This window comes from Lagenorhynchus albirostris, chromosome 9, assembly GCF_949774975.1.
Source record: "Lagenorhynchus albirostris chromosome 9, mLagAlb1.1, whole genome shotgun sequence".
Taxonomy (NCBI): Eukaryota; Metazoa; Chordata; class Mammalia; order Artiodactyla; family Delphinidae; genus Lagenorhynchus; species Lagenorhynchus albirostris.
The window spans coordinates 13,789,495-13,816,936 of NC_083103.1; the positions used below are offsets into that span (position 1 = coordinate 13,789,495).

Consider the following 27,442-nt stretch of genomic DNA (forward strand, 5'->3'; position numbering starts at 1 on the left):
TTCACGGCTGGCCTCTGCAGCACAAGGGACGCCCTGGTGGGTCACCAGGGAGAAAACGGGGGTGGACTTGACCCACACACAGGCTTCAGTGACAGTTGGGGCAGGGCTGGTGAGGCAGGCAAGCGACCCCCATCTCTCCTCTCCCAACTGATAGAACCTTCTGGATTGGCAGTGGGCTGGACCAAAAGACCTTTACCTGGGGGAAACTGAGATGGGGGGAATCCGTTCTAGTGTCTCCTGGGTTCCCTCCCCCAGCCCTGGCCCCTGGAGAAACAGGACTGAGAGGCTCAGGGGACTTGATGGGGGGCACCCTTCCAGGGGTCAGTAGGGGGCCCTGGAAGAAATTTTCATAACCGTTTTTTCTCCATGAGCTCTGGGGGGCACTCACCGCCAAGTCTTCAACCCCCTGAAAGCCACCGTTCCCTCCAGCCCTCTCTTTCCTCCATTCTCCCACCTCCAACAAATCACCACAGCAAACTTCCTGGGAAGGGGCTTTTATATATTAAAAGAAAGCTTTTATTGGGGAAAAAAAAAAAGACATTTATTTATTTCTTAGTAATGGCATCATTGGGGGAAGAAGAAAAGTGGGTACAGGGGAATCAAATCCCTTTGGGCGAGGCTCAAGCTGCCTAGGATCCCTTGTCCCTCCCCACTTTGGGCACTTGGGGTGGGTGTGGGCAAGTGGAAGGGAAGAAGCAGGGCATGATTGATAAAGCTAATGAGTAGGCAAAAGGCACTGGTGGGTTATATCCTGGGCCGGGAGAGGGAGGGCGTGGGCCAGGCCTCCGAGTAAAGCCAGGGGCTCCTTGGCATCCAGGCCTGGCCGCTAGTCCTTTCCCTTCCCTTTCTTGGCTGTAAAACAAGAAAGAAAGACCGCATTAGCAGGGTTTGGGTGACCCACTGGAGACCCCCTTCCCCCCAACACAGACATTAGAGAAGAGAAAATTCTGCCCCCTGGTGGTTCTCTATCAGCTAGCCTGGAAGCCCGTGGGACAGGACAGCCATTATGATGTTGGACATTCCTCACTCCCCCCAGCTTAGACTTTGGGGATCAGAAAACCTTCAGGTTCCCGGTCTCAGTCCTGGTCCCAGCAGCCCTGGACAACAGCCTCAGTCCCCTCACCTGAGAAGTGGGCAGATTCCACTCTGCCCTGTTGGCCTCCAGGGCTGCTGTGAGTCAGGAATGAAGCTAAGGGAAAGAGGGAAGTAAGGACTGTGAAGTCCTTCCCATATAGAAACTGCCCCCACCTGCTGGAGAGATGGCAAAACCAAGCTGTCCCAGTACGGTTTCCCTGAATCCCAAGCCAAAGGCTCCAACAGACCAGCTGACTTTGTCCTTACTTGAGCCAGGATTTCAACCTCCCGAACACCCTCTGCGGGGGCCCTCAGTACCGCCCACCTAAGGTGTCTCTACCTACAGGGAAACCCGGTACAGACACGTCAAAAATTCACTGGCCGGGATCCAAAACTTCAGGCTTTACCCACTCCCTTCACAGGTAGGGGCAGCCACCTGTGATGACCCCACCCCTGGCCCCTCTGCTAACCTTTGGCCTTGGCTTTGGTCTTGGGGGTGCAGGGCTTGGTCACACGGATGGTCTCCTGGCACTGGGCATTGTACCGCGCCTTCTTCAGGGTGCCTTGGCGGGCTTTGGTGCCTGTGCCCCCATCACATGCCCCCCAGCTCTCAAACTTGTACTTGCAGTCGGCTGGCAGGAGAGTGCCCGGGTCAGAGCTGGGTGGCCTGTGGCCCCCTCCACGGGTCTGCTCAGGTCCCCGTGAGGCTGGGCCCCCTGCCTACCCTCCGCCTGCGCCCCACCTCACCTCCAAACTCCTTCTTCCAGTTACAGGGGACCCGGCACCGGATGCGTTGCGTCTGGGCCCCGCAGGTGCCCTCGCGGAAACCCACGCCGCAGTCCTTGCTGCTGGGGGTGCAGGGCCCCCAGATCCACTCCGCGCACTCGCTCCCCGGGCCTCCCTTCTTCACTTTGTCTACAACGCATGGGGAACAGAGCTCAGGACCCGGGCCAGGAGAGACTCACTCGGAGACCCCTTCCTGGAGTCCCGGCCTCGGAACCGAGGCTGCCGGCCTCACCTGCCCGGCTCCAGCCCTCCTTAAACCCCCCACCCTCCATATCACCTTTCTTTTTGGCCACCGCGGAGGTGAGCGCCAGCAGGGCGAGGAGGGCGAGGAGGAGGAAGCCTCGGCGCTGCATCCTGGGGGTAGAGCACGGGTCAGAGTCCTCACTGGGGGCCGCAGGCGTGAACCTCCCACCCCCTTTCCCCAGTTTCCAGGCCCAAAGGGTCGGGCTGCTACTGCGGTGGCGGCGGACTTGGGGGTCTGGCCCCTCCCCGCCAGCCGGGGCGCACAGCGGGAGGAGTCTCCCCAGGGGCCGCCTGGAGCCCGGGACTCAGCTCAGACCCCCACCCCGCCTCCAGCCCCCAGATCGGCAGCGGCCGAGGGGCCGAAGCCGCCGCGCGCCCTCCGGGGCCCCGCACGCTCACTCGCTCGCTGCCCGCGCTGCTTCGCTCCCTCCCGCGCCGGGCCCGTCCCGCTCCGGCCGCCGCGGCCCCTTTTGTCTCCAGAACCGGTCTGAGCCGGTCACATGGGCCCCCGTCCCCTCCCCCCTACCGACGAAGGACCTGCCCCGCCCCCTCCCCTCAAACCCGCGCCGCCCCCCGACCCCGGCGTCCCCGCCTCCGCTCCCTCCCCGAGCCCCCCGCGCCTCTACCCCCTCTTCCCGCCGCTCGGCCCCACACCCTCGCCTTGCCTCGTCTCGCCCGGCCGGTGCCCTCCGCTTTCAGACGCCGGGCTCTCCTGGCGTCCCCATCCCCAGCCCCGGGTCTCCGTCCTGTCCCGGCACCCCCTGTCCCCAGTCCCCAATCTCGCGCTCCCTCGGCCCGGGCCCCTGTTTGCCGTCCCCGCCCTCTGCCCCCTCCTCGGGGCCGTCCCCTTTCCCCTCTGGACGCCAGCTTCCCTTCATGGCCACGGAGCTTTAGGTGGAGACCAGGAGGGAGCACGGAGCCCCGGGTGTGTCACAGGTCCCGGCGCGGGGCCCGCCTTCGAGCCTGTGTGCGGCTCTGTCCGTCGAGCCCCGGGTGCAGTGATTAACCCCGTCGAGGCCCCGCTCCGCCTCCCAGGGCCCGCTCGACTCTCAGCGCCCCTTAGATGCTGGGGAAGGAGCGCCAGCCCCCGCCTCGGGTCGCTTCACCAGGTCTGCAGTGAGATGCTCTGCTCAGTGTCGGGATGGGGCTCGGACGGGGGACCCCAGAAAAGCGCACGGGTCGGAAGGGCGCGGAGGCCACTGCGCCTTTCTCCACGCGCAGGTTGGCGGGCGCGCGGGGGGCGGGGGAGCTGGGGAAGGAGGAGCCCGCAGGCCTGGATTTGGTTAAGATTTAGAGCCGACAGCAGCCGTCTGAGAAGTTCCAGACGCAGCCCGGCAGCGGCTGCAAACGCCCACCTCTTCTGAGCCTGGAGGCTCGGGGATCACCTCATCTGATACCCTAAACAGCGAAAGCAGTTGAGGCCAGGAGGAGGGGGTTTGCCCCAGGCCGTAGGGCGACCCGGCCCAAGAAACCAGGCCTCGCCCCCGCTCCACCTCTTTCACTTTCATTGTTATCTTCCCCGCGGGAAGCGGGAAGCAGGAGGAAATCAGCTCCTCCCCCGGCCACGACCAGCGCGGCAGCCAGGCAGAGGTCAGGTCCCGGGCAGCCCCTCGGACCCCACCCCGAAACGGGAGCCAGGATCCCTCGAAATGAGTCTGGGTCTGGGTCGACGGCGTCCAGTCCCCCACCCGGAGGATAACCCAGCAGATCCCACCGCTTCTGGAAGACCTCCCCCACAAAAAAATGAAAGCGGAAAGGAAAAAAAATCCACTTTACTGAGTCACACCCAGCTGTAAACATGTCACCGTGAAAGCCCCCACCCCCACCCCCCAGGCCACACAGTCGGAGGTGAAATGACTGGGTTTGGGAGGAGGGTCACCGGGTAGGTGCTAAGCAGGGCAGCGGGCAGGCAGATGCAGCAGGCTCCGTGTATTCGGGAAGAAGCCCTGGGGGCGGGGGTGGGGGGGGTGTCCGGGCGGGAGAGGGGCCCAAGCTCCCAGGAGCCTCAGAGTGAGGGTCCTCAAGGACCCGGAGGCTTAGGAAGCGTCTTCCTGGGGGCTCCCTCACAGGGCCTCAAGGCCCTCTGCCCTCCGGGCTGTGGGCCCTCAACTCCAGGGCACCCACTGCAGGGAAGGTGAGGGCCCCCCCAGCCCCCCCCAATGGTCTGCCCAGCCCAGTCCAGTCTCCTGGTCCCCTGTGAGCCTCTGGGTTAGGCTGTGGCCTCAGGGGGCCGGGTGAGACCCCACCCCAGCCCCTGGCCCCCAGCTCCTCAGAGTCCAGCCCTAGGTCTGGGCAGCTCCACAGGGAGCAGCACAGGGCTCCTTCCCTGGGTCCTGGGTCCCGGGTCCCTCTGTGGCCCTCCGCCTGGAATGTGGCAGTGAGGTGGGCGAGGAGGGGCTGGTCCTCTGGTGGCCCGTCGCCCTGCTGCGCAGCGGCCTCACACAGCCGTCTCCTGGTCTTCCCGCTGGATCATCTGGTAGTGCTGCCGGTTCTCCAGGTACGCGGCCAGTTCCGTGTCCTGAGCCCTCTCAGCCCGCTGCCGGGGAGTGTCGCCCTGGATGAGGGGGGTCTGCCATCACCTCAGGGACCTGTCGGCCCCAGCAGGCTTAGAAGACGGGGGCTCTTCCCTCGGGAGCAGCCAACTCTTGCTGGCTCAGGTTCTCGGGGTCTGGACTGTGCTGGCTGAAGGACAGCTTTGGATCCCCGGAGGCGGCCCTCCCCCAGACTCCCCTCTCCCCGGGCTGGAGTTTGGGAGAGGTTTGCTTGCGTGGATCCCCTGCCCGCCGTGCTAGTCTGCTCACCTGCTGGTCTGTCTTCATGAGAGAGGCCCCGGCCTCCACGATGTAGTGGCAGATGGTACGCTGGCCCAGGGCTGCGGCCTGGTGCAGACAGGTCTCCCCGCTGGGGGAACAGGGGCTGGCTGTGGACCCCATCCAGTCCTCTGAGCCCTCCTGTCTCCCAAAGGCCATTAGAAAGGGCAGGAAGTTCAGGGTCCTGGGGCAAGGGGGGGGCGTGGCCCAGAGGATGACAGATGTGACCAGGAAGGGTTTCTGGGCTCTGACAGGACCAAATGGGAGGGGCTAGATAAAGACGGGACAGTTTCCAGGGTAACTGGGGTCCTGCACTGCCTGCATACTCACTTTTCCTCCACAGCATCAAGGATCTCTGTGGGGGCTGGAGAAGGGGGAGGGGGAAGTCAGAGAGGCCTGGCAGCCTCTCCCTCCTCCCAGGGGCCCCAGTGGCACAGCTCACCGTGGTCCAGTAGGTAGCGGACCACTTCCTTGCTGCCGGTGCTGACGGCGTGGTGCAGGAGCGTGCGGCCCCGCTCGTCCCGGTGCATGAGGTCACCCCCGGCTCGGTGCAGCTCCTGGAGCTGGGGGCAGGAGGCAGAGCAGGGCTGGGGCTCCTCAGGGCCACCCTGCTTCCAGCCACAGAAACGCCCCCCAACTCACACAGGCCCCAGGCTCCCTAGGGGCCTCTGGGGGTCTTTCTGGGGCGCAGGGGAGACACGATGGGCTTCTCTCACCCCAGGTGCCCCTGGACACCCCGGGAGCACTGACAACCGAGCCTTGGAGCCTGCGGTCCCTCTAAGGCTCAATCCTGTCTGAGCACCAGGGACAGGCAGAATGAGCTAGGAAGCTCCTATGCGGGGACACCGATTGTGGGCTGGACAGGGATGGGGGGCATGGCTGACTGGAACCACCACACGGAGGCCCCACAGAGGCCCAGGCGACGACAGATGACCGCACCTCAACAGATCAGCTCTTGGCCCAGCCCAGAGGCCCTACTCCCCAGGGCCTGAGGGGGTTGCCAAGGGGAAGAAGCCCGAGCCTGGCACTAGTACCTTACAGAAATCGTTCCTCTTGGCAGCCTCGATCAGCTCTTCACCTGCACAGAACACCTGCCTGTTACTCTCTGGCGCTGGACGCCTAGGCATGTGTCGGTGTGTGAACATACGTCTGAGGTACTATTGTGCAGAGAAGGGGGCCTGTTGGGGCACGTATGCCAAGGGCTGTGGGCTCACGGTGACTGTGACGTAGCTGTGTTCTTGTGAGGCTGCGTATGGGCTCCACCCCACCCGACCCCACCACCCCACCGAGCCTCGGTCCTAGGACCAGGGAGGAAACAGGGGCCCTGCAGGGAGAGGCCTCACCTGTAGGGGGTGCAGCATCCCCCGGCAGTGACCTGCAAACAGAGCAGGATGAGATGTGGCAGGGCTACAGGTGACATGGCTACAGCACGGGCCCAGCCTGTCGCCCTCCCCAGCCCCAACCCGGGGCGCCCTCTGTCCTTTCAACAGTTTATTGAGTGCCTCCTATGTGTCAAGTGATGTTCTGGGCACTGGCAACACAGCAGTGAACATGGCGGGTGGAGAACTTGCTCTCAGGGAGCTTACATTCTAGTCAGAGAGACAAACAAGTAAACAAATAAATAAGGTATTTTGAAACAGCAGGAAGTGCTACAAAGAATAGGAGACAGGGTAGTGTGATTGAACAGCAGCTTCAGGTGGGGCTCCTGGGAGACCCTGAGGAGGAAACACCCAAGCTGAGAGATGAATGGAGGGGCAGCTCTGTGAAGATCGGGGAGGCAAGGAGAAGTCCAGAGGTGGGCAAACTGGTGCCTTAAAGAACCCAGAGGCGAGTGCGGCTGGACTGTGGTGATGGAGCAGGGAGGGCGCTGGTGGGGTCAGAGACCACCAGGCTCAGGCTGCGTGGGATGAAGTGACCAGGTACAGGGGGAGGGCACATTGACTGCAGGGTGGGTGCTGGGGAAGAAGGTTCCAGGCTTGGGGGAGAGAGCAGGAGGCCAGGGGCTCCGTGGTGTGCTCAGACGCGGCGGGCGGATGGTGGGGTGGAGGGCTGGCAGGCTGGGTTCAGTTTGCTGCCTGTGGGTCAGTGGGGAGGGGCCAGTGGGGACCGCAGGCAGCTGGATGTGCGTCTGGCACTCAGGGAAGTGGCTGGGGCGGAAGACAGGGCTTGAGGAGCCGCTGCCTTACGGGTGGGATTTACAGCCAGGGCACTGGCTGAGGCCTGGGACTCACCGGGGCCTGGGTGAACAGGGCGAGGTGGGGAGAGGGGAAGAGGGGGTTGGGAGGTCGGGTCGGGCAGACGCCCCCAGCAGCTCAGGGTCCAGGATATAAATCTCATCCTGTGCGATCTCGGTCACGTAGTTGAGGTGTTCCTGCGGGTGGGGAGGTCAGGGCCGAGAGTCAGGGCCCTGCAGGGTGGCCGGGGTGGTGGTGAAGGGGCTTCCAGGCCAGGAGACCTGGAGAAGCCTCTGCTGTGAGCAGGAACGCTGACAGGAGGCAGGCGGGCCAGTGGCCCTGCCAGTCCCCTGTCCCCTCCCCCATTCTCCTCTCCTCTCCGGCCACCCAAGCCCATACCCTGACCTCCACACAGCGGGCCCCCCAGCTGGCCAGCCCCTTTCTACTGCTAAGCGTTTACCCAGGTGACCAGGCCTCTGGCCAGAAGTGCCTTTCCTTCCGTGTCTGGATGGATGACAGCTGTGCCGTGAGGGCCGCCCCCCACCCCACCCCAACCCAGCGAGCCCTGTCCGGGCACACGGGCTCCCTTCTCCCGTCAGCACCATCCCTGTGCACGGCCCAACCGCGGACACTATGGGACGCAAGGACGGCTGTGCCCGGCTGTGGAGGGTGGCCTAGCAGGACAGGGGACACTGGGGCCCCGGAGCCGGCGGCGGACGGAGCAGGACGGCGAGTGCTCACCTGGGCCCTGTCGATTCTGTAGAAGCGGCTAGCAGTGGTGGCTGTGGGGAGAGACGTGGCTGAGGAAGGGGGCCCTTGTCCAGGCCTAGGTCTTCTGCCGCCCCACCTAGGACCCCCAAGGGAGGGGGCAGGACACGGCCCGGGACCACCCTGAGCTGGCCCTTCGGGGCCACTCACCATCCAGGAAGCACCACTTGGGGGAGAGTTTCTGGCACGTCGGAGACTTGGCTCCAGCACCTTCGGGCTCCTGTTGAGAGCAGCAGAGGCCGGGGCTGGGGGTGACCAGAACCCGGGGCAGGAGGGGGCAGCCCAGGCAGGCCCCAGACCTGCTCCTCACCTGCCTGAGCCTCTCGATGTGGGCGCGGCACAGCTCCAGGTCGCTGTCTCCCGGGACCACCACGGTGCCCAACGGCACGGCTGGAGGACAGAGCAGCTGTCAGCAGCCGGCTGCGCTGCCCCCCACCGCCCTGCCCTCAGGGGACCCGGCGCTCCTCGGCGCCCCCAGCCCCGTTCGCCACTCACAGGCCTCTTTGAGCTGCTCCTTGTCATAGTGCAAGGCCTCGTAGTCGTGCATGCTGACCCTGCTCACCTGGATCCGCAGCTGCTCCGGCACTGGCTGCTGGCTGCGGGCGGGGCGACCACACAGCACTCGGCCAGGGCTCTCCTGGGCTTCCCGTCCCCGCCAGGCACCGAGCCACGTGCCCCACCCAGCTGCCTCGGGGGACTGTGAGCCTCCTTTCCAGATGGGAAAACCGAGGCTGGGGAGGGGCATACTCGCTGTGCAGGGGGGCGGCGCTCCGCCGCTTGGCCTTCTGCACCATGGTGGCCTGGTTGCGCAGGGAGATGCGGATGCATGAGGCTGCGAGCTTGCAGGGCTCACCATCCACCTGCACTGGGATGGCCTTAGACGTGGTGAGCAGCACCTCTCGGCACTGTGTCAGCCGCTCGCCGTGCCCGCCCACCTGCAGTGCTGCCTGTGGGCGCGAGAGGCTCAGGCCAGGGGCCAGGGGGTGGCAGGACCTCAAGCTCTGCTTTTCCCAGGGATGCTCTGGCCAAAGTGAGAGTGACGCCCCCCCCCCCCCCCGCTCCATGGAGAGCAGACGGAGGGTGAGACCCCAGCCAGAGAAGGAGGTGAGGGTCAGCTCTCCTGTCCTGGCCAATGAAGGAAGTTTGGTGACTGCCCCCCGCTTCCATCTCGGGGCCAGGCTCCGGGGCACTGTGGGGACAGGGCCAGGGCAAAGCAGGGCCGGGGCTCTAGATGGTCCCCGTGCTGGCTCACTCACCAGGGATGTCATGGTAAAGCCAATAACCTCGAGGTAGCCATCATCATGCCGCTGGGGCTCAAAGTCATGGTGCTCCCCAGGGTGGCCCCAGGGCATGGTGCCCGCACAGTACCTGGAGGGGAGGGCACCACAATGGGCCTCAGAGGACAGGCGTGCAGGACAGAGGCAGCAGGGCCCACACAGAGCCCTTCCCTCCTCACCTGGGGATGTTCAGGAAAACAATGCACTGGGGTTTCAGGTCCTGAATCTTGGGGGTCAGGTCAGTCCCGTCACACTGGAGGCGGGAACGGCGGAGGGTGTAGAGGGTATATGTACCCAGGTGGTCTCCCTTCCACTGGGCCCGCCCACCCTGCCTGCCAGCATGGCCCACTCACCACCACGCGGATGTGCTTGGCCAAGTCCTTGGAGCTGCCCATCAGGAAGTCGGAGAAGGCTGTCTGTGGGAGACAGAGCGTCACCATCTGGTGACAGGTAATTGCCTTCACCGCTGCCACACAGGGGTCCTGCGGCCTGGGAGACACAGGTGGGCAGGGGGCACAGGCGGTAGAACAGGTGGGCATGGGAATGGTGGGGCATAGCTGGCAGACCCCAGACTCACCCCGGCGTAGAACATCTTATTCCGAAAGCGGCTGTTGAATTTCTCTGGGTTGGCCTCTGGGTGGTGACAAGAAATAGGGGACAGTCAGTTGTTCTGAGCCTGCTGGGGCTTCCCAGGCTGGGGTCAAGAGGGAGGGTTGAGAATGAATGCCTTTTACTGGGAAGGGCAAGATCCGGTCCTCTCGGGGACCCCCTCCTGGATCCCTCCCTCCCCAGCCTCCCCAGGCCTCCTCAGCAAAAGTCTGCCAACCTCGAGACTCGTGAAACTCCAGGGTGACGTGGGCATCAAAGCCCAGGCTGAAGTAGTTGTTGAAGACATCCAGCGGCAGCTGGAGAAAGGCCAGGGACAGGCATGAGGGCTGGCCGGCTCAGCCCCCGCGTTTTCAGCCCTTTCCCACACAGTCACGTCCACCAGACAGCTCTGCCCCCAGCCCACCGGCCTCGGCCCTGCCGTCTGAGCTCCCGGGCTAAGTGCCCCACGCACAAGGACACCCCGTGCCCTGCTGGCCCTCTCTTCCCATAGCCCTCCCCCAACGGGCCGTGTTCTGCAGGAGCCCCACGGGAGCCGGGACTTGGTTTTGCTCGCTGCTGAGAACAGACGGTGCCCGGCAGTAGCAGGTTCTCAGTAAATATGCGCTGAGTGGCTGAGTGACAGCTACCTCGTGAGGTGAGTACCGTTACTCCCTCCTCCTGTGAAGAGGCCGAGGTCTGGAGACACCAAGAGTCACCCCGGGTCCCAGGATCCCAGACACCCCCGGCCCTGCCCCGGCCGACCCACCCGGTCGGTGGCCCCCTCATCTCGCTCCTCAGGCCCCGCCTCGGGGTTGGGCTCAGCACGGAGGTCCCAGCGGTCCAGCTGCACCACGTTGCCCTCCTCTACGTGGGAGAGGATCTTGGACACGGGCTCATCGGTGTAGCCCTGGGGGAGGCAGGAACTGAGCCCCTCCGGGGTCTGGGCCTTCCCTGCTGCCCCGCCCTCCCCAGCTCCCTGCCCTGTGGGCACTCACCCCACCCCAGTTGAGGGTGCGGGCCAAGTCGTTGCCGGTGCCCAGGGGCAGGATGGCAACGGGTGGCGGTGGTTTTAAGCGCAGCTGGTCCAGGGTGGAGAGGATCCAGCCGACCTGCAGCGGGTAGAGCACGAGAGGCCAGGTCAGAGTGCGAGGCCAGGGCCGGGCCGGGCCGGGCCAGGCCGGGAGGGGCAGGAGCGCTCACCGTGCCATCGCCCCCACAGGCCAGGATCCGCAGGTTGTGCACCCGGCGGTACATCTCCAGCCTGGGGTCAGAAGACAGGAACGGGGTCAGGGTCCGCGTGCTGTACCCCGAGCGCCAGGCGAGCACCCGCCACCATCCCCACGAGAGCCCTGGCAAGGACTTACGCCTCCTTGGGCCCTCCCTGGCTCAGGTCAAAGACTTGCCGGGGGTTGAGATACCAGAGGAAGGACTGGATGATCTTGGCGCCCTGTGGGAGACCAGGAGCCGACAGGGACGGGGCGGCGGGGGGCGGGGAGGAGGCAGTCAGGGGTGGCGGGCTGAGGTGAGGAGATGCGTGGGGAGAAGGGTGGGAACTGTGGGAACAAGGCCTAGGCAGGGGTGAAGGGTGGAGACAGAATTGGATTTTCTCAGCGTCCCTGGGAAAAAGGAATGGGGCAGAACCTGCAACAGAACCTGGGAACAGCTGCTGCGGGGAGGGCCGTGAGCTTGACCCCATCCCTCCCCCAAGGCGCTCGGTGGAAGGGCAGGCTGTGGGTACCTGGTTGCCCCCACTCTTGGGGTTCACGAACACCAGCAGGGGCTTCATGAGGGGGGACGGGGTGGGCCTGATGATGAAGGGTCTCCAGCGGCCCTCCTTGGAGACACAGAGAGCCCATAAGACTCTTTCCTGTCTTGGCAGACCCCGCCCCTGTTCCCTTGTGATCACACCGGGTCACACCTCACAGTGGGCCTGGCCATAGAGAGGCACCTCGGATCTGACCTCTCACCTTCCTCAGGGCCGCAGAGCCCAAACTGACCCACTGGTGGCCGAGCTGGCAGCATCAGCCCAGGGGGCTCAGCATCCCCCAAAACAGGCCCCTCTCTCCTGTTCCCCCCCCCTCCAGCTGCCCACCTGGTCCCAGGTCTAACCTCAGGCCCTTTCTTGCTAGATTTCCTCTTGAAGGATGCCCTCTTTTTCTTCTTGCTTGCCTTGAGGGTATTCTGCAAGGGAAGCAAGGATGTTGGTGACAAGATGGGTGGGCCCAGGTGGCTGGCAGACCCTAGGTGTCTGCGGGGGGCAAGGGTGCGGGCAGGACTCACCTGGGGCCTGCGGGCACGGAGGATCCAGGTGGGTGGGATGACCACGGCGGCGTGGACCCCCAGGGAGCACGGCTCCTCGATCTGCTGCAGCATGAAGCAGGACACCTTGCTGTGGTACTAGAGGGGGTTGGTTGGCGTGGCTGAGCCGGACCCAGCTGAGACCCGGGACCCCCAACCCAGCGCAGCCCGGGGGCCAGCCCGCAGGTAGGGCGAGCAGCACTCACTGCTTGCTTGCACCAGGAGCAGCTGATGGCCACGATCTCCTTGCTGTGGAAGGTGAACTTCTGCTGGAAGCCCTAGGGCGCACAGGGTGATGAGGGCAGCCGGGACCCGGCCTGGAGCAGCAGACCCAGCCCCCTTCCGGTGCCAACCTTTCTCCACCCAGGGCAATGGAGCACGTTTTTTAAAAATAAAAGAACTGTAAAATGAGTCCCTAGGGTAGGGAGGGAGGCTGAGCCAGGTGCCCACAACTCTCTTTAGTTAATTGCGTGATCTGCTGCAAAGGGGTCCACAGCTAACTCCTGCCTGATTCCAATCCCTCCTTCCTGACCCAGGCCCGCCAGTGCACTCTGAAAGTTCTTTATGGTACCGATCACATTCATTCCTGCTCATTCCACACACGCTCCTCGCGGGCCTGCTGTGTGCCCCACACTGCTGGATACTGAGTGGACGGAGGAAAGAGGGACCTCTCAGAGCCTGAACTTACTGAAGGAGCAGACAAGAAGCAGACAATAAATAAGTCAACGAAACCACAACCACTGTGGACTGTGCTCAGGAAGCCCCCTGCAGCCTGTCTGGGAGCCACATCCTCCTCTAGGAGGACAGGGACCCGCTACCCAGCTCGGTGCTTGCCACCCAGCAGGCCCTAAACATGCATCGGCTGAGTTAATGAGGGAAGAAGTCTATATGCTTCTCAAAGGGCTCACTCGCGACTTCAGAGCAGCCCAGAGACGCTGCTCTAGAAGGCTTTCCTCCCTGCCCTCCTGCTCTGCCCAGGGGCCTGGCTGCTCTGGAACTGGCTGGGCACTGCAGCCAGGCTGAGAGTGAGCCCTGACCACGGTCAGTGATGGACGGGCCACACGAGGCTCAGGGGCCGTAGGGCCTGGGGCCAGTGGGCAGGAGCCTGGCCAACTTCCTTGGGCAGGGCCTCACCTTCCCACAGTGCCGACACTTGCCATCCTGGCGTCGCCTGTGTACCCAGTGGTGCCGCACAAAGGTTGGCTGGTGGAGGAGAGAAGCGTCACCGGAGTAAGTGAGGGGTGGAAGCTTTGAACGTGGCCTGTGCCCCTCAATATATCAACAGTGAGGGGCAGGGGCTGCAGGATGCTCTCTGCAGTCCTGTGTGTGAGAAGGGGCTGAAGACTTCTCCCCGTGGCCCGGAGGTCGGGGCTCAGAGGAAGTACAGAGAGAACTGGGAGGCACAAGAGGTAGGCAGTGCCCTACCCCATCTGCAGGCAGGGCCAACCGGGCCTTCCCCTTTGAGACCCTCAGAGCCTCAGCCCTGTACCTCCCTGGGCCCCAGAGCCGCCTAGAAGGAGCTGAGCCCCTGGTGACACTCTGAAGACACTGCAGAGAGGTCCACTCAGGAAACCTGGGGCCCTCACTACCCTGGGAGCTTACCTCACGGACGTTCCTGGAGCCTGATTCACGGAAGGATGGCTTGCAGCGGAAATTTATCTGTGAAACATGAAATGATCACCAAAACATCAGAACCTCCCTTCGTGGGGTCAGGCATATGGCCACCCCCTTCAGGAAAGTGTCACTCAGAGGCATCCGTGCGAGGTAGGGATAGCCCCCAGTCATCCTGGGAGCCCTGAGAACGTGAGACACCTCTTCTCAGAAGCCCTCCTACACCCCCGCTCCTCTCCACTAGCCAGAAGGAATCCTTCCTTCCTCTGCCCAGTGTTCTGGGATGAGGGAGACAGCAAGCTCTGTATCCGTCTCCCCCACTGAAACAGCACCAAGGCTTACCCCTCCTATACCTTTCCTCACCCTCCAGCACTCCCAACTCAGGCACATGCCGGCAACCCAGTCCTAGCTTGCTGACTGGTCCCTGGAGATGGTTAGCTCCTTTGTGAAATCCTGGTTTGATTTTTACCTTAGGGGGTGGTGTGATGGGTCTATAGTGCCTGGGGCTACACTGGTTTCTCTTCTCCTAACTGTCCCTGCTTCAGCCTTAGCAGAATTGTAGGGAAACCTCACACTACGAGTTGGGGGGTCGGGGAAGCAGTCCGTGTTAGCCTTGTTCATACCATTGCTAGTCCTACGGGATTTCTCTTATGCTGGTCTGGGTTTCTGCTGCCTGGGGAGCCCTGATGGGCCATGGCAGCCCTCCCACCCTCTGCCTGGACCCACCCGCCCAGCATTCCTTCCACCTCCCTCCCTGGAAGCACGCGGCCCAGACGTGCCCCCAGCTGCAGACACACTGTGGACAGTGGTCCTTGGGGAAAGGTCTTTACAGTGGCAGCGTGGAGGGGACTGAGCCAGGCTTCAGGGCCGCACAGGACTGGCCCTGACACAGCTGAGTTGCACAGCTTCAGCAAGGCATGGCCCCTCCTAAGTGTTAGTTTGGGAACTGATAAAATGGTGTCTCGGTCATCATTCATTACTTCATCTGGTTGAGTAATAGTCTACAAGCCCCACTCTGTGCCAGGCTTGTTCTGGGCAGTGGGGTCACAGTAACAAATAGAGGAGGAGCCAGGATGCAAATGGAGGCACCTCAGCTCCAGGGTCCTTGGCTCTTCACCACTACGCACACTGGGGTACCCCCGGCAGGTGATGTTTGTGTAACATGAAAATGCGTGTACAGATACACACGTGTGTGCACTGGGAGGGCTTTAGCACCCAAAGGGGAGGGGCCGGAGAGCCTGAGCAACCACACTCACCTTCTCTAGCTGTTCAATGCAGGGGGTGTGCACCACAATCTTGCACGCTGCACACTTCCTCCGTGACACTGATTTCTGCTGCAGGAAAGAGAGGGCCCCTGAGGCACTAGGTAACTCCACCCGGGATGCTGCCCCAGGGCAGGCAGAGAACTCCTCGCACCTGCCCCAGCACAGCTGCCCACTGTGTGCACCGGGAAGCCCCAGCCCTGGCATCAGGACACAGCCCCATTCCTCTCACCATCCTCGGGCAGCCCACCGCAGGGGTGCTTAGGTGAGAGCCTTGTTTCTGCCTTCCCCTGGAAGGGCAGCAGCCTGTCAGCCCCACGGGAGTCGGCCTACAGGCTTCTAGACCTGGCTCCACCACCAGGGGGCAGTGTGCTGCACAGAGCTCACTCACCAGCATCTTGGCTACACAGTACTGCTCTCCAACATAGCAGAAGTCCCCGGACACGTTGGTCTCAAACCAGATGTGCTCCCCATACGTCGCTGACTCCTAGACCACAGGATGAGCACGCTTAGTGCACCCCTGCCCTGCCCGACCAACCCTCCCTCTCCCAATACAAACCTGCTCCAGCTGCCACAATCTACTTTGCTCCATCCTGTTTTCCCCACTGTCCCTTGGCTTTAAGGCTTGGCTCAAACGTGGCCATGCCAGGTCTGCCCTGACCCCATAGGCCCACGGGCTCTTCTCGCAGCTGCCCACAGTACCCTCAACCCGACTGCTCCTGTGGCCCTGAGCCTGGCGGGGACTGGTCCTCATTTGCCCCTTGCAGCTCCCGGCCACTCACGCTCCAGTCCACAGTGCTCCGGATCTGCCGCTCAGGCTCACTGCGCGGGGCCCCGGGAGCTGGAGGAGGGGGTGCCAGGTGCTGGAGGCCTGACTTGGTGATGGCTTTCCTACAGAAAAGGAGATAGCTGAGGCTAGCTGAGCACTCGGCGACTCTGCTTCCTTCCCCTCACCTAGGATCTCTGCCCTCACCGTGACCTCAACACCGGGTCAAGACAGGGATGGCGGTAGGGAGGGCAGAGGATGCCCTAAGGCAGCCCAAGACTCTGAGAGGATCCCCGAGGAGACTGGGCCCTCCTGAGAGTCCTGCTTGGCTTCCGAGCATGGCTCAGAGCTCTTCCCGAGCCGGGGGCCCTCAAGCCAGCCCCCGGAGGCCACTCGCCCTGCTGGCTGCAGCTATACCTACGCAAGCAGGGCACTCCAGGTCTGGGGTCCGGCTGACTTGCGCCGCAGGGCTACCTGGCGTCTGCGGGACAGCGGGCGCACGCAGGCAGGCATCCTGGGGCCAGCTGCGGTGCCCGAGGCTCTTCGGCCCCCCAGGCTGAGGTGCTGGCCTGAGGGCCGCTGCGGGCTGAGGGGCCGGTAGTAACCGTGCAGGCCCCAGAGGGCGCGGTCTTTCACCACGTCAGCGGGCAGCAGGTGGGAGGAGGCCCGGCGCCGGCGCCAGCGGGGAATGGGCAGCACGGGCAGGGCTCCCCGATGCGGGGATGGCCCCGGTCTCTTGGTGCCTGGCTGGGTGGCCGCCAACGACGCAACTGTCACATCCTCCTCCTGGACCCCCTCCTCCTCATCCATGCCCAAGAGCCCGGCCAAGAGCAGGGGTGCGCCCAGACGCAGGGCCCCAACAGTGGCAGGCTGCAGGGCAGGCACCTCATCCACGGTGAAGCGGGGGTTGCAGGCGGGGGGCGCGGTGCTGGAGCGCCGGCGGCTGGAGCGCGGGGCCCCCACCCCACAGCCCAGGAGGCAGCCCTGGAGCTGTGCGCTGGAGCGGCGCCGCTGGACCAGCGAGGAGGAGGCCTGCCCTGCAGGCGAGCGGCGCCGGGCCTTGCCTGTGGGCAGCCCCACGCCGCCGGGCCGCCTCTGCCCCTCTCCAGGGCCTGGCGCCTTCCGCTGGAAGTGTCTCCTAAAGAAGGTCTCCATGGCAGGGGCAGGCGGGTGGCTGTCGGGTGGAGACCGGGGGCATGAGGAGCTGGGCCAGGCCACGGCGCACCCTGTGCCCGGGAGCCCCGTCACAGCCGCTGCCCTTTGAGCAGAGAAGGGACACTTGGGAGGCATTGGGGGGGGGCGTCTGTGGCCTCTGAGCTCCATAAACGGGGTGCCTGGGGGTGCCAGAGGATCCAGCAGGGAGCCTGCACTCATCACTGTTCCCTGTGCGGCCCCAGGAGTGCTGGGTAGGAGGGGCTGCCAGCTCCCCATCTGGGATCCCCTGTCCAGGCACCATGATCCACCAAGCTCTAGCCCAAAGGGCTTCAAGTCCCTCGCCTGAAGCTGATGGAAAAGAAAAGACAAAGGAAGGTGGAAGCCTGGAGCTGACCTAGACAGGCTGAGGGGCTGAGGGCAAGGCTTTTCCTCTCCTTAGGCCTTTGTTTTGCCACCAACACAGGTTAGGCTTAGGTGTCCCCTCCTGGAACATGGCACCAACCAAGCCATGGTAAGAAAACGAGGCTCTCTGAAGAGAAATTCAGTCCTGATACGACCCCCTGACTTGCAGTCAGGCTGACAGTGGCACTAGAAATGGAGAGGATCTGACGTCTGCCTTGGGGATTGAAGGCCCCGGGGAACTAAGGCCCCCCGAAAACTGGAGAGGCAGCTGCACAGGGAGAGAAGCCGCCAGGGGGACTTTGTGTGGGAAGCCACGAGAGCCGAGAGAGCGCCTCTGCCTCTGGGTGTGTGTGTGCTCTTGCTCTGAGGGGCCGACAGTAAGAACTTTTCTGGTCTTACCTTTCTGAAGAGGCACATACGGACATTCCATGTGTGAAAATGCTGGATGATGTCAGAAAACCCTTCCAGCTCTGCTGCTGAGGAAGCCCATGAACTGTACCTTGACCTGGGGGCCAATGCTCGAAGCCCAAACGCTGAGAATTCCAGACACTAAGCTACCCAGAGCTCCTCCTGCAGGAGCCTTGGCGACCACCCTTGCTCACCCATCCTCCCTTGACCTGGTCTGAACACAGGCTCCGCTTCCTCTGCCAGCTCACCTACCCCCTGCCGCCCCTTCCGCACAGGCGGCTGGGAGCACCTGCGCCCTCACCTCCCCCTAACAGTGCGGGAGGGGCAGGAAGCCTGGTATGCTTCAGGGGGGCAACGCCTCCAGAATTCCCAGGGACACCTGTGTCCTGCCATCAAGTACTCTCCTGGGCCCTGGCAGCCACAGGGAGGTCTGAGTCACGGCCATGGGACACCTGCCTGGGGCTGACAGGAGAGATACTTCTGCTAGCTGAGGGCCTCTGAGAGAGGGTGGGAGCCCTGGACAAAAGGTGGAAGATGATGCGTCTGAGGAATCGGGGCTGGGCTGCATGTCCAGCGCCTACTCCTCCCATCCAACACCCCCACCCTTGATTTGCTACTGCCCTGTGGGCCCGGGCAGGCAGTGTCAGGCAGGGCCCTGGATGGCTGTGGAGGTACTGACACGGAGGCACCCATGCCTGGGGAAGCAGTGCTCGGGTCTGCCCAGCTCCGGGTCTCTGCCTCTTACAGTCTGCCAGCCTCTGCAGGTGACAGGGAGAAAGGCAGGAGAGCTCTTGGCTTCCTCCTAAAGTCAATGCCATCATGGCTTACGTTTACTGAGCACCCACCTGTAACAGGCACGGTTCTAAGCCCTCTGCAAACATGTGTAGCATTTTATAAACCACAGCACCCTAGGGACTTCCCTGGTGGCATAGTGGTTAAGAATCCACCTGCCTATGCAGGGGACACGGGTTTGAGCCCTGGTCTGGGAGGATCCCACATGCCGCGGAGCAACTAGGCCCATGAACCACAAGTACTGAGCCTGCGCATCTGGAGACCGTGCTCTGCAACAAGAGAGGCCGCAACAGTGAGAGGCTCGCACACCGCGATGAAGAGTGGCCCCTGCTTGCCGGAACTAGAGGAAGCAAAAAACAAAAAACCGCCTGCCAATGCAGGGGACACGGGGTCGAGCCCCGGTCCGGGAAGATCCCACATGCCACGGAGCAACTAAGCCCATGCGCCACAGCTACTGAGCCTGAGCTCTGTAGCCCGCAAGCCACAACTACTGAAACCTGCGCGCCTAGAGGCCGTGCTCCGCAACAAGAGAAGACACCGCAATGAGAAGCCCCCGCAATGAGAAGCCCGCACACCGCAGTGAAGAGCAGCCCCTGCTCGCTGCAACTAGAGAAAGCCGGGCAACGAAGACCCGACGCAGCCAAAAATAAATAAATAAATAAAATTTAAATAAATAAACACAGCACCCTAAAGAATAGATACTGTATCATGCCCCGTTCCTCATGGGAGACTGCGGAGGTAACGTGCACAACTAGTCTGTGCGGAGCCGCTGCTGGAACCTGCCTCTACCTGAACCCCAAAGCCCGCGCCCCAGAGACGTGGCAGAGAGCAGGGACTTCCCTGCTGGGCCACGAGCTGGGACTAAGGTGGGATGCGGGGGAGGGAAGGGAGCCATAACAAGGACAGTAGCGGTCCCATTTACCCATCACCTACTATGCGACGGGCCCTGGGCGAAGTGCGTTCGTTTATCATCTCGTTTGGTCCTCACTACCACCACCTCCTGAGGCAGGATCGATGGCTCCATTACAGAGATGAGGAAACAGGCTTGAAGGGGTGCAGTAACGTGCTCCAAGATCCCTCGGCTGGTCAGCGGCAGGACTGGGACCTGAACCCAGGGCTGCCTGACGCAGGGTCTGCTCTGCACCCAGAAGAGGAGCCTAAAGGCCCAGCTGCCCACTGCCCCAGGGCACTGGCTTGCCAGCACTGCCCCAGGGTGTCAGCTTTCCCTGCCCGCCTGGTCAGGCCGCCCTGTGACAGCTGCCCAGCCCGGAGGAGATTAGTCAGCCGAACACACCGCCTGATGCGAGTGTCACCCAGAAAACAAAAGGCCACAGTCACCGGGGTGGGGTGGGGTGCGGCAGCTGCTCTCTGGGTGGCAGTGAGGGCTGGACCCTGCCTACTGCCCCAGACCCACGACAAGAGGCGCCGGCAGGATGAGGTCGCCCGCACATCCGCCTCATGACACGGGGGCGACTTACAGGTGCTCCCCTACCGCGTTCGAGCCCACACACTGCCCCGGGGTCTCCTCAGGGGCCTGACGATGCAGTCACTGCGAGTGGGGCGGGGCAGGCTAGGCCAGCCTGGCCTTGTGTGGCCACGTGCAAAGCCCCTCCCTCACGGGCCTCAGTCTCCTTGTTGGTCCAAGGAGGCAGTCAGCTGGCTGACCTGACGCCTTATGACAAGCTCTCCTCTAAGGCACCCACTCCTCTACGCTCCCCCCAGGCCCCATGCTTCCTGTTCCTCCCGTCTCCATAGAAACCTCTGTCCTCTGGTCAGCAGTGGCCTGACTCCTGACTTCCTATCTCTGCTGAGGCTTTTCCTGGGTCTGCTCAGAAGCCCAGCCTGGTCTCAGGCCTGTCCCAGCCTTTCCCCTGCTTGGGCGTGGAGCTTCTCCCCACAGCACAGCTCCGAGTGGCAGCTTCTTGTCACCTCACGCTCTGTCACCTTCCACATACCACATGGTACATGTAAAGGTCACCGGAGGACGCCCCACAGGGCTCTAACACCAACAGCAGAGCACAAATGGCTGCCCCTCAGCCTCCCAGTGGGGGACCTGGGGTAATCCTGTCACACCCGAAGGGGACAGAGTGGGAAAGGACTCACGGGCCCCGTCAACTGGCTGCTGGGAGCCTGGGGAGGACAAAGAATGCTACAGGGAGACACGCACAGTGGTGGCTGGCCATGCACCCCGGTGAACAGCACCGAGTGGGGCTGCAGGTGGCCAAGCTGAGGCAGCTGCCGGGGGTGAGCGGACACCAGTGCCTCAGCTTCATCGGCGACTGGCTAGGAAGCACAGGACTCTTGGCCTCCCGGCCAGACTGTCTCACACGCTATGTTAGCTTCAAGTGGAAAAGCCCATGAGCCTTGGCATCCTATATCTGCCATTGCTTTCCTGGGCTGACCAACTAACCTTTCCGAGTCTCAATTTTCTTATCTGAAAAATGGGGATGAAACGACCTAATTTAGGAGGTTTGACATAAGGGAGGTTCGGATGAGATAACAGTAGAAAGTACCTGACTGCGGCTGGCAGAGAGGAGGGGCAGGGCAGGGCCTACGCCTATAGCAGACACCAGGGCGTGTGGATAGTGTCACCTCCTGGGGTCTGTCTCTGCCCACGGTGGGGGTGGGAACCCGGAAGGGGAAGCTGGAGCTCCCAGGATGGCCACCCCCACCCCCTGAGGAACAGAGCCTGGCAGCCAGAGCCGCCTGGGTGTCTGCTCCTGCTGTGATGAACGCCCTCTGCCCCAGGCCTGGCCGCCGGGGACCCCTCTGCTTCCAGAGGTGCTCACACAGGCCGCCCTGTGGGATTCAGTCAGAGTGCCCGTTCCACGCTGTGGAAGGGCCCCTCACGCCCCTCTTCCCGGTGCAGGCTGGGAAGGGTGCTGTGTGGCCCCATTTCCAGCAGCCCCAGAGTCGGGGCCTGGAGCTGCTTCCCCAGGGTCTTGCTGCTCAGAAGCCACCTCTGGCTGCTTTGCTCCCACGGCCCTGAGGCTGAGGTCGGAGGGGAGGAGACGGGGACGGCTGGAAAGGGGGCCTGCCTGGGGCTGGTGAGGCAGGGTTCCTAGGTCTCTGTTCACTAAAAGGATCCTGCCCAAACCAAAGCAAACCAAACCAGAATGCACGGCGGGGAGAGGTGGGCCAGGGCTGCATGGCAAAGGAGGCGACCAGGCCAGTCATGTTTACCTCAACAGGGTCCTGCCCTGGCTCGGGGACAGGAGCTCAGACAGGAGCTCGGTTGGCCTACGCTTTGCCGGTCCCTTTCCATCAGCTTCAGGAGCCTCGACTGGGGATGGTGGTGCCCGGGCCCGCCCTGATCCACCCCTCCCCAGGCCCACCCAGACAGATCCAGGAGGGAGGAAGCAGAAGGCAAGGAAGGGTTGAGGCAAGCCCCTTTGACCTGATCTGGAAGGCAGGGCAGCAGGCAGGAGGTGGGCCAGCGGGCTGGGGTCCTGGGGCGGGGGGGCAGGCAAGCCCCGGCTCCCGCTCCAGCTCCCGGCCGGCCTCCGGCTGAGCAAGTCCTAGTTTGGGGAGTGAGCTGCTGTGGCTGCTCCCCTGCCCCTCCCCCTCGCCACCCTCCTCCCCCACGCCTGAGACGGCCGTTATGAAAATAACCCGATCGGTAAGTGACTGCACTTCCTCTCCCAGCAGTGCAAGCAGGAGGCAGTGGGCGGGCACACACTCGCGCACGAGCCTCGCCTCCTGGCTTCTCTTCCCAAAGTCCCCAGAGGCTGGCTGAGCAACAGCTCAGTAGCCTCCCCTCCACGCGGCCCCTGGTACAGCTCAGCCCCTGCCTCAGCTCCGGGAGGGTTGGGGGGAGAAGAGGCAGGTCACCCTACACCCTCTCGCACCCACTGGACAGGTATTCCGGGATCTGAGAAAAGCAGCTGAGACAGCTAAGCACCGGCTTCAGACAAAATAACTGCAAAAATAAGCATCTGTGGCGTGTTTCACGACTTACTGAGCACTTTTCCACAAGCACTGCCGGACAGGAGGCTTGTAACTCCCCTGTGCAAGGGGCATTTTGCTCCCAGCTGAACCCCCAGGGCAGCTGAGGCTCACGGAGGCCCGTGACTGCCCACAGCTCACAAGTGGCTGAGCGGAGCCTCCTGATCCTGGGTTTCCCAGCCCTGCCAAGGGGGCCTGTCAGATCCAGAAGCCAGCCAGCCCATGTCACACCCATCCTGCCTAGAACGCCACCCCTCCGTTAACACTCCTAGCCCCTAGGATCTAGAGTGGCAGCTCTCAAACATCCTGGTCCCAGGACCCCCTTACACTCTTAAAAATTATTGAAGCTCCCCAAACAGTTTTGTTTATGGGGGTTATAGCTATTAAGACTGACCATATTAGAAACTAAAGCTGAGAAATATTTAAAGTACTATTTATTCATTTGTTGAAAAACAATAAACCCAGTAACTGTTAATATAAATAACATACTTTTATGAAAAATAAACTGTATCTTCTAAAACAGAAAAGTAGTGAGAAGGGTGGCATGTTTTAATTTTTGCAAATTTCTCATGTCTCGCTTAATAGAAGACAGCTAGATTTTAACATCTGCCTCTGCAGTCAATCTGTTGTGATATGTTGTTTCGGTTGAAGTACATGAAGAAAATTCTGCGTCCCACTGGCAGTTAGAGAAGGAAGGAGCATTTTAATAGCCTTTTCACGCAATTCTGGGTGTTCTTCTCTGCTACTACACCCAAATATGACAAGTGGTAGTTTCTTAAAGGTTAGTGGCCACGTGGAATCTGAACTTTTCACTGGTCTGTCTTGCATTCTGAATTTTGAAACATCAAGCATAGGTCATTGGAAAATACTGGTTTACTGAGTTAGGCAGATCTCCACACACTGGAACAAAGTTTCCAAAATTGTAATTTTCACTCAAATTTTATCAATAGCAACACATTTTATCAATAGCAACAAATACTGATACTGTTTTTGAAGTGACAAGCTCACTTCATTCATTTTTGAGAAAACGTCTGCTAAATATCCAAATCTGAAGCGTTCTGTCTGTCGTCAGGTGTTCTTTCAAGTTTAAATGGTGTTCCTTAAAAAAAAGAAAAAAGTGACGAGTAGGGCTCGCAACTCAGTCACAAAAGTGCTTTTTCAAGACAGTCATCATAGTTTGGTTTGCAGCAACAGTACTGTATGTATATTTCACATTTCTTCACACAGAACTTTTAAAAAAGTGTACTCAAGGATTTAGGCTTTAGAAGATTAATATATTTACTGCATTTTTCTTGTTGTGAGTGTGAAGAATACAACGGCTACAAGTCTATGTTGGGGCCACTGCCTTTGTCCGTGCCGAGGCTCCAGTAGTTTTACCCACAGTTGCTTTTATACAATGAGTACAAATATCAACACAGTGAGAAGGACACAAACTAGGGCAGCTCTGAAAGTATTATTACGAAAACAGTTTTGACCTCAACCATCCCCTGAAAGGGTCAAGGGCAACCCCAGGACCATACTTTGGGAACCACTGATTCAGAATAAATTCTAAATCCTCTAGCCTAGCAAACGTGGCTTCTGCAATGTGGCACTAACTCAACTTCCTATGCCTTGATACAACCCTTGGTGCTAACCAAGGCAACTTATTCTCTGCCCCCTAATCTGGCTGAGCCCAAGCTCACTGCTGTGTCCTTGCACATGGCATACCTTCTGCCTGGAATACCGGCCTCCTTCCTCACCTCGTATCAAAATCCCACCTGCTCACAGCTGCCCCAGCCAAGAGTACCTCACTCCCACTGATGACTCCACACCACCCATCTGGCTCCTCTGCCATGGGACCCCTGGAAGTCCTGATTCTCTCCAATCCATATGCCTCGTTCCTCCCACCCACCAGACAAGTTCCTGGGGGGCCAGGGGCCAGATCTAGTGCACCTGGGCAGCTCAGCACGTTGCCTGGCAGTGAGTCCAGTGTTTACTGCTGATGGGCTGAGGAGGAAGGAACAGGGAATTCCGTCGGGGAGGGACCAGAGCCGTAAAGGGAGAAGAAGGGCTTCCTCCACCTCGGGTACCCCACCCAAGGGCTGACCACAAGGCCCAGGCTACTTCTCTTTGCTGGGCACAGGGGGATGGCAGCAGCCTCCTCTCCAGAGGACCCAGAGAGTGACAGCTGAGGCTCCTTTCCGGGCTGGGTGCCACTGCCCACTCCACGTTCTCCAAGGCTTTCCTTATGAAACCCGGCAACAGGGTTTGGTGACATGAAGTCACAGGTGAAGATGTGGGCAAGGAGGGGAGAGGAGCGGTTGCCTCAGATGCCGTGGGGTGGGGGGCAGGCCAGGACCCCAGCTCTGAGCTCCTTGCTGAAACATCCCCAGTCTCTCTCTCCTTGTATCCTGAGTCCCTGTCTCAGGGTCTGGCTCCTGGTAGGCCTTGGAGAAATGTCTGTGGAATTAATGATGGCTCATGCCTTTAGAGCCTCCCCGCCGAACCATCCTCCTACTGCCACCAGAATTCATCCTAAAGTGTCCATGTATCCTTCAATGGCTCTCTACTGTCAGGGAACAGAATGCAGAGACCTGGGCCTGGCAGTCAACAGGCTTCTCGGCCTCCTCTCCCATCTCGCTTTCATACTTTTTACATTTTACTTGACAAATACATAACTCACTCTGTGCCAGACACCGTCCTAAGTGTTTTACAAATACTAACTTTTTTTATTCATAAAATGTAATAGTAGTATTATCCCCAATTTATACATCAGAAAACCGAGGCACAGAGAGATTAAACAACTTGCCTGTGATCACGCAGCTAGTAAGTGGCAGAGCTGGGATTCCAACCTAGGAGTCTGCTCCGGGTCTGTGCTCTCAATCCCTCACTCTACCTCTAGATGCGTCTGTCAAGCAACGCACAGGGGTCTCTTCCTGCCTGTGTGCGTGGCACCTGACCGTCTCTCTGCCTGGAACACCATTCTCTTCTTCTGCTCCTTCATCTTTTTCCTCTCATATTTTCAGAGCTGGCTCAGATATCGGCTCTGCCGGAAAGTTCTCCCCAGCCTCCTCTCCTGGGCATTAGCTGCTCCCACGCTCAGGCCCTCTCTTGGTTGTTCTGGGCCATCAGCGCTGGTTTGCAGCTTGGTATCCCCCACCAGACCGTGCGCCCCTGGGATCATGTGTTACTCATAATTGCATCCCCAGGGTCTAGAAGTGCTGGATGTGGTTTGAAGAGTGAATGGAGGGAAAGGTGAATGGTCCAGGCTCAGCCTCAAGGATCACGCTGAGAGCAAAGGGCTGTGGGCCAGCGCAGTGACCCAGTGGCTGGCCAGTTCTGGAGGCCTTCCTGCCAGCCTTGGGTGGACAAGTTGCTCGTGTGGGCTGAGCTCCTGTGTCTCAGAGGCACATAGTGAAATCCATCCCTGATGGGAATGCCGATATGTCTCCCTCTGAGTCTCGCAACACCTTGCTGGGAGCGTTACGAAGCCCCTGCTGGCCCCCACGTCCCTCTTCTCTTGTGACTGGTCCCTCTTGCTGCCTTCTCCTGTGTCTGCAGCAGGCTCCCATTCCCCATCTGCCAGGAGCAGCATTCCCCCTTATCCCTCATTCAAAATTTAACTCCCCCTCTGACTCTTCTGACCAAGTTGCTCCGTCCTCCATCTACTAGAAGATCTTCTTAGAATCAGCTGTCAGCCCCCAGGGCCCCACTCGGCCTCCCAGGCTTCATGCACTCCACACAGGGTTTTTTTTTTTTTTTTTTCCTGCCTCGAAGACAGAAAATGTGCCTCCAATCTTCCTGAGAGGTCACAGGGGTCAAAGGTGCTTTCCGAGGATTTGGACTCAAAGGTCCAGAGGTGTCCTGCCTCTGACCGGATACGCAACCTCAAGCTGAGTCTCTTACCCTGGCTGGGCCTCAATTTCCTCATCGGATTAATGGGGATAATACCACCTTGTCTTCCTCATGGGGTATTGCGGGCTTGAAAGAGAAAGTGTTCATGGTAACCCATTCCTCAGTTTACCAAAACTTTAAAGACAGAAAAATAACTCCAGAGGCCTAAAAATTAGGACAACCACTTTAGTGCACAACTTGGCTACAACTATCTAAGCTGAAGATACACTGCTCTGTAACCAAGCACTGGTGGACAGAACCCACGAGGAGCCGTGTCCCAGCGCAGTCTCTGAAGGATTACTTGCAATGGCAAAAAAACTACCAACAACCTAAATGTCCGTCAACAGTTACAAAAAGGAATGGTGTATGGCAGTTAAAATGGCTTCACACTACTGCTCGTGTTTCAAGACAGTTAAATCTCTGAAACAACATGGAGGGAAAAACCTAAATTCAGAATACGTACAATACACCATTTAACTCAAGGGCAAAGCCATACAAAACAGTACTATGTGTTACTGTGGATGCATACATACACAGGAAAAAAAAATCTTAAAACAGGCACGAGAATGTAAACACCCAAATCAGGACTGTCGTTTCTCCTGGGGAGGGAGACAAGGAGGCCTCCATCTCTGTCTAAGGCAAATATGACATAATGGTAAGATCTGACCAAGCTAAGTGGTAGGTGTTAACGTTATTCTGTATACTTGCCTCAGGGCAAATACTTAATGCTTTTCAAAAGATTTTTAAGTATTAAAAAAAAAAAGGCCCCCAGAGGGAGAACAGCTTCGGGGGGGGGGGGTGGCCCTGGGTCTTCCATGGGTGGATTTCAGCAGTGGCATCTGCCAGGAGCAGCATTCCCCCTTACCCCTTGGAGCCCCAAGTATTCCTTACACTGTCTCCTGGTAGGAACCCCATATCTGTGGAGCCGGAAGGAAGGTCTCACCCGAAAGGATGCCTTTCAGAGGAGGGCGAGTGGCTGACAGGTTGCGTCAGTGGGGTGTCTGCGTGGGCTGGGGCCCCCTTTCACAACCACCCCCGCCCCAGTAAAATGTCAGCTAGCTGGGGAAGGGGGGCGGAGAGACAGGCAAGCTGTTAACCCGCGAGATGCTGCGGCGTGGGCGGCACGGCCCAGGCTCCTAGACAGCTATTTTGGTTCAGCCCTGGCAGGGGAGAGGCCTCTATGTGGGAGCTCTGAACTGGCGCTAGGCCA

General features: G+C 60.6%; 2 protein-coding genes across 29 annotated transcripts in view; both read right to left on the reverse strand.

The window, feature by feature from the left end:
* Positions 1-493: 493 nt before the first annotated feature.
* MDK (midkine) lies at positions 494-3,726 on the reverse strand. 4 transcript variants are annotated; one of them, XM_060159314.1, is made up of 6 exons: positions 3,210-3,726; positions 2,138-2,214; positions 1,822-1,989; positions 1,545-1,706; positions 1,124-1,189; positions 494-852 (listed from the first exon to the last, which is right to left on the reverse strand). In XM_060159314.1, exons 2-6 carry the CDS (start codon positions 2,211-2,213, stop codon positions 827-829), a joined length of 498 nt encoding a protein of 165 aa, XP_060015297.1. In that variant the 5' UTR covers position 2,214; positions 3,210-3,726; the 3' UTR covers positions 494-826. The 4 variants fall into 4 exon arrangements, with proteins under 4 accessions (XP_060015297.1, XP_060015296.1, XP_060015295.1 ...); XM_060159313.1 differs by lacking the exon at positions 3,210-3,726 and adding an exon at positions 2,769-3,203; XM_060159312.1 differs by lacking the exon at positions 3,210-3,726 and adding an exon at positions 2,503-2,604.
* Positions 3,727-3,855: 129 nt separating this feature from the next.
* Positions 3,856-27,442, reverse strand: part of DGKZ (diacylglycerol kinase zeta) — a 32,544-nt gene continuing 8,957 nt past the window's right edge. For 3 of the 25 annotated variants that reach the window (XM_060159297.1, XM_060159298.1, XM_060159303.1), the window contains 30 exons: positions 15,674-15,782; positions 15,283-15,378; positions 14,886-14,963; positions 13,621-13,677; positions 13,153-13,221; positions 12,225-12,296; positions 12,001-12,117; positions 11,830-11,901; positions 11,459-11,554; positions 11,085-11,167; positions 10,921-10,981; positions 10,716-10,829; positions 10,487-10,627; positions 9,959-10,037; positions 9,710-9,765; positions 9,486-9,548; positions 9,312-9,385; positions 9,112-9,223; positions 8,603-8,802; positions 8,351-8,451; positions 8,166-8,245; positions 8,006-8,075; positions 7,829-7,869; positions 7,145-7,284; positions 6,257-6,288; positions 5,948-5,991; positions 5,356-5,476; positions 5,244-5,277; positions 4,905-5,097; positions 3,856-4,657 (listed from right to left, as the gene is read on the reverse strand). In XM_060159297.1, coding sequence (XP_060015280.1) covers positions 4,541-4,657; positions 4,905-5,097; positions 5,244-5,277; positions 5,356-5,476; positions 5,948-5,991; positions 6,257-6,288; positions 7,145-7,284; positions 7,829-7,869; positions 8,006-8,075; positions 8,166-8,245; positions 8,351-8,451; positions 8,603-8,802; positions 9,112-9,223; positions 9,312-9,385; positions 9,486-9,548; positions 9,710-9,765; positions 9,959-10,037; positions 10,487-10,627; positions 10,716-10,829; positions 10,921-10,981; positions 11,085-11,167; positions 11,459-11,554; positions 11,830-11,901; positions 12,001-12,117; positions 12,225-12,296; positions 13,153-13,221; positions 13,621-13,677; positions 14,886-14,963; positions 15,283-15,378; positions 15,674-15,782 — 2,722 coding nt within the window. In that variant the 3' untranslated portion in view covers positions 3,856-4,540. Of the gene's footprint in view, positions 4,692-4,904; positions 5,098-5,243; positions 5,278-5,355; positions 5,477-5,947; positions 6,071-6,256; positions 6,289-7,144; positions 7,285-7,828; positions 7,870-8,005; positions 8,076-8,165; positions 8,246-8,350; positions 8,452-8,602; positions 8,803-9,111; positions 9,224-9,311; positions 9,386-9,485; positions 9,549-9,709; positions 9,766-9,958; positions 10,038-10,486; positions 10,628-10,715; positions 10,830-10,920; positions 10,982-11,084; positions 11,168-11,458; positions 11,555-11,829; positions 11,902-12,000; positions 12,118-12,224; positions 12,297-13,152; positions 13,222-13,620; positions 13,678-14,885; positions 14,964-15,282; positions 15,379-15,673; positions 15,783-16,078; positions 21,852-27,442 lie in introns of those variants that run through there. The other 22 variants (XM_060159305.1, XM_060159309.1, XM_060159304.1 and 19 more) reach the window with 18 other exon arrangements.

Excerpts from the sequence above, each read along its gene's own strand:
- MDK (XM_060159314.1), bottom strand. The coding sequence starts at position 2,213 with ATGCAGCGCCGAGGCTTCCTCCTCCTCGCCCTCCTCGCCCTGCTGGCG. Across the intron at positions 1,707-1,821 it reads CTGGAAGAAGGAGTTTGGAG|CCGACTGCAAGTACAAGTTT; the intron begins GTGAGGTGGGGC and ends CTCTCCTGCCAG. Across the intron at positions 1,190-1,544 it reads GACCAAAGCCAAGGCCAAAG|CTTCATTCCTGACTCACAGC; the intron begins GTTAGCAGAGGG and ends TCTTTCCCTTAG.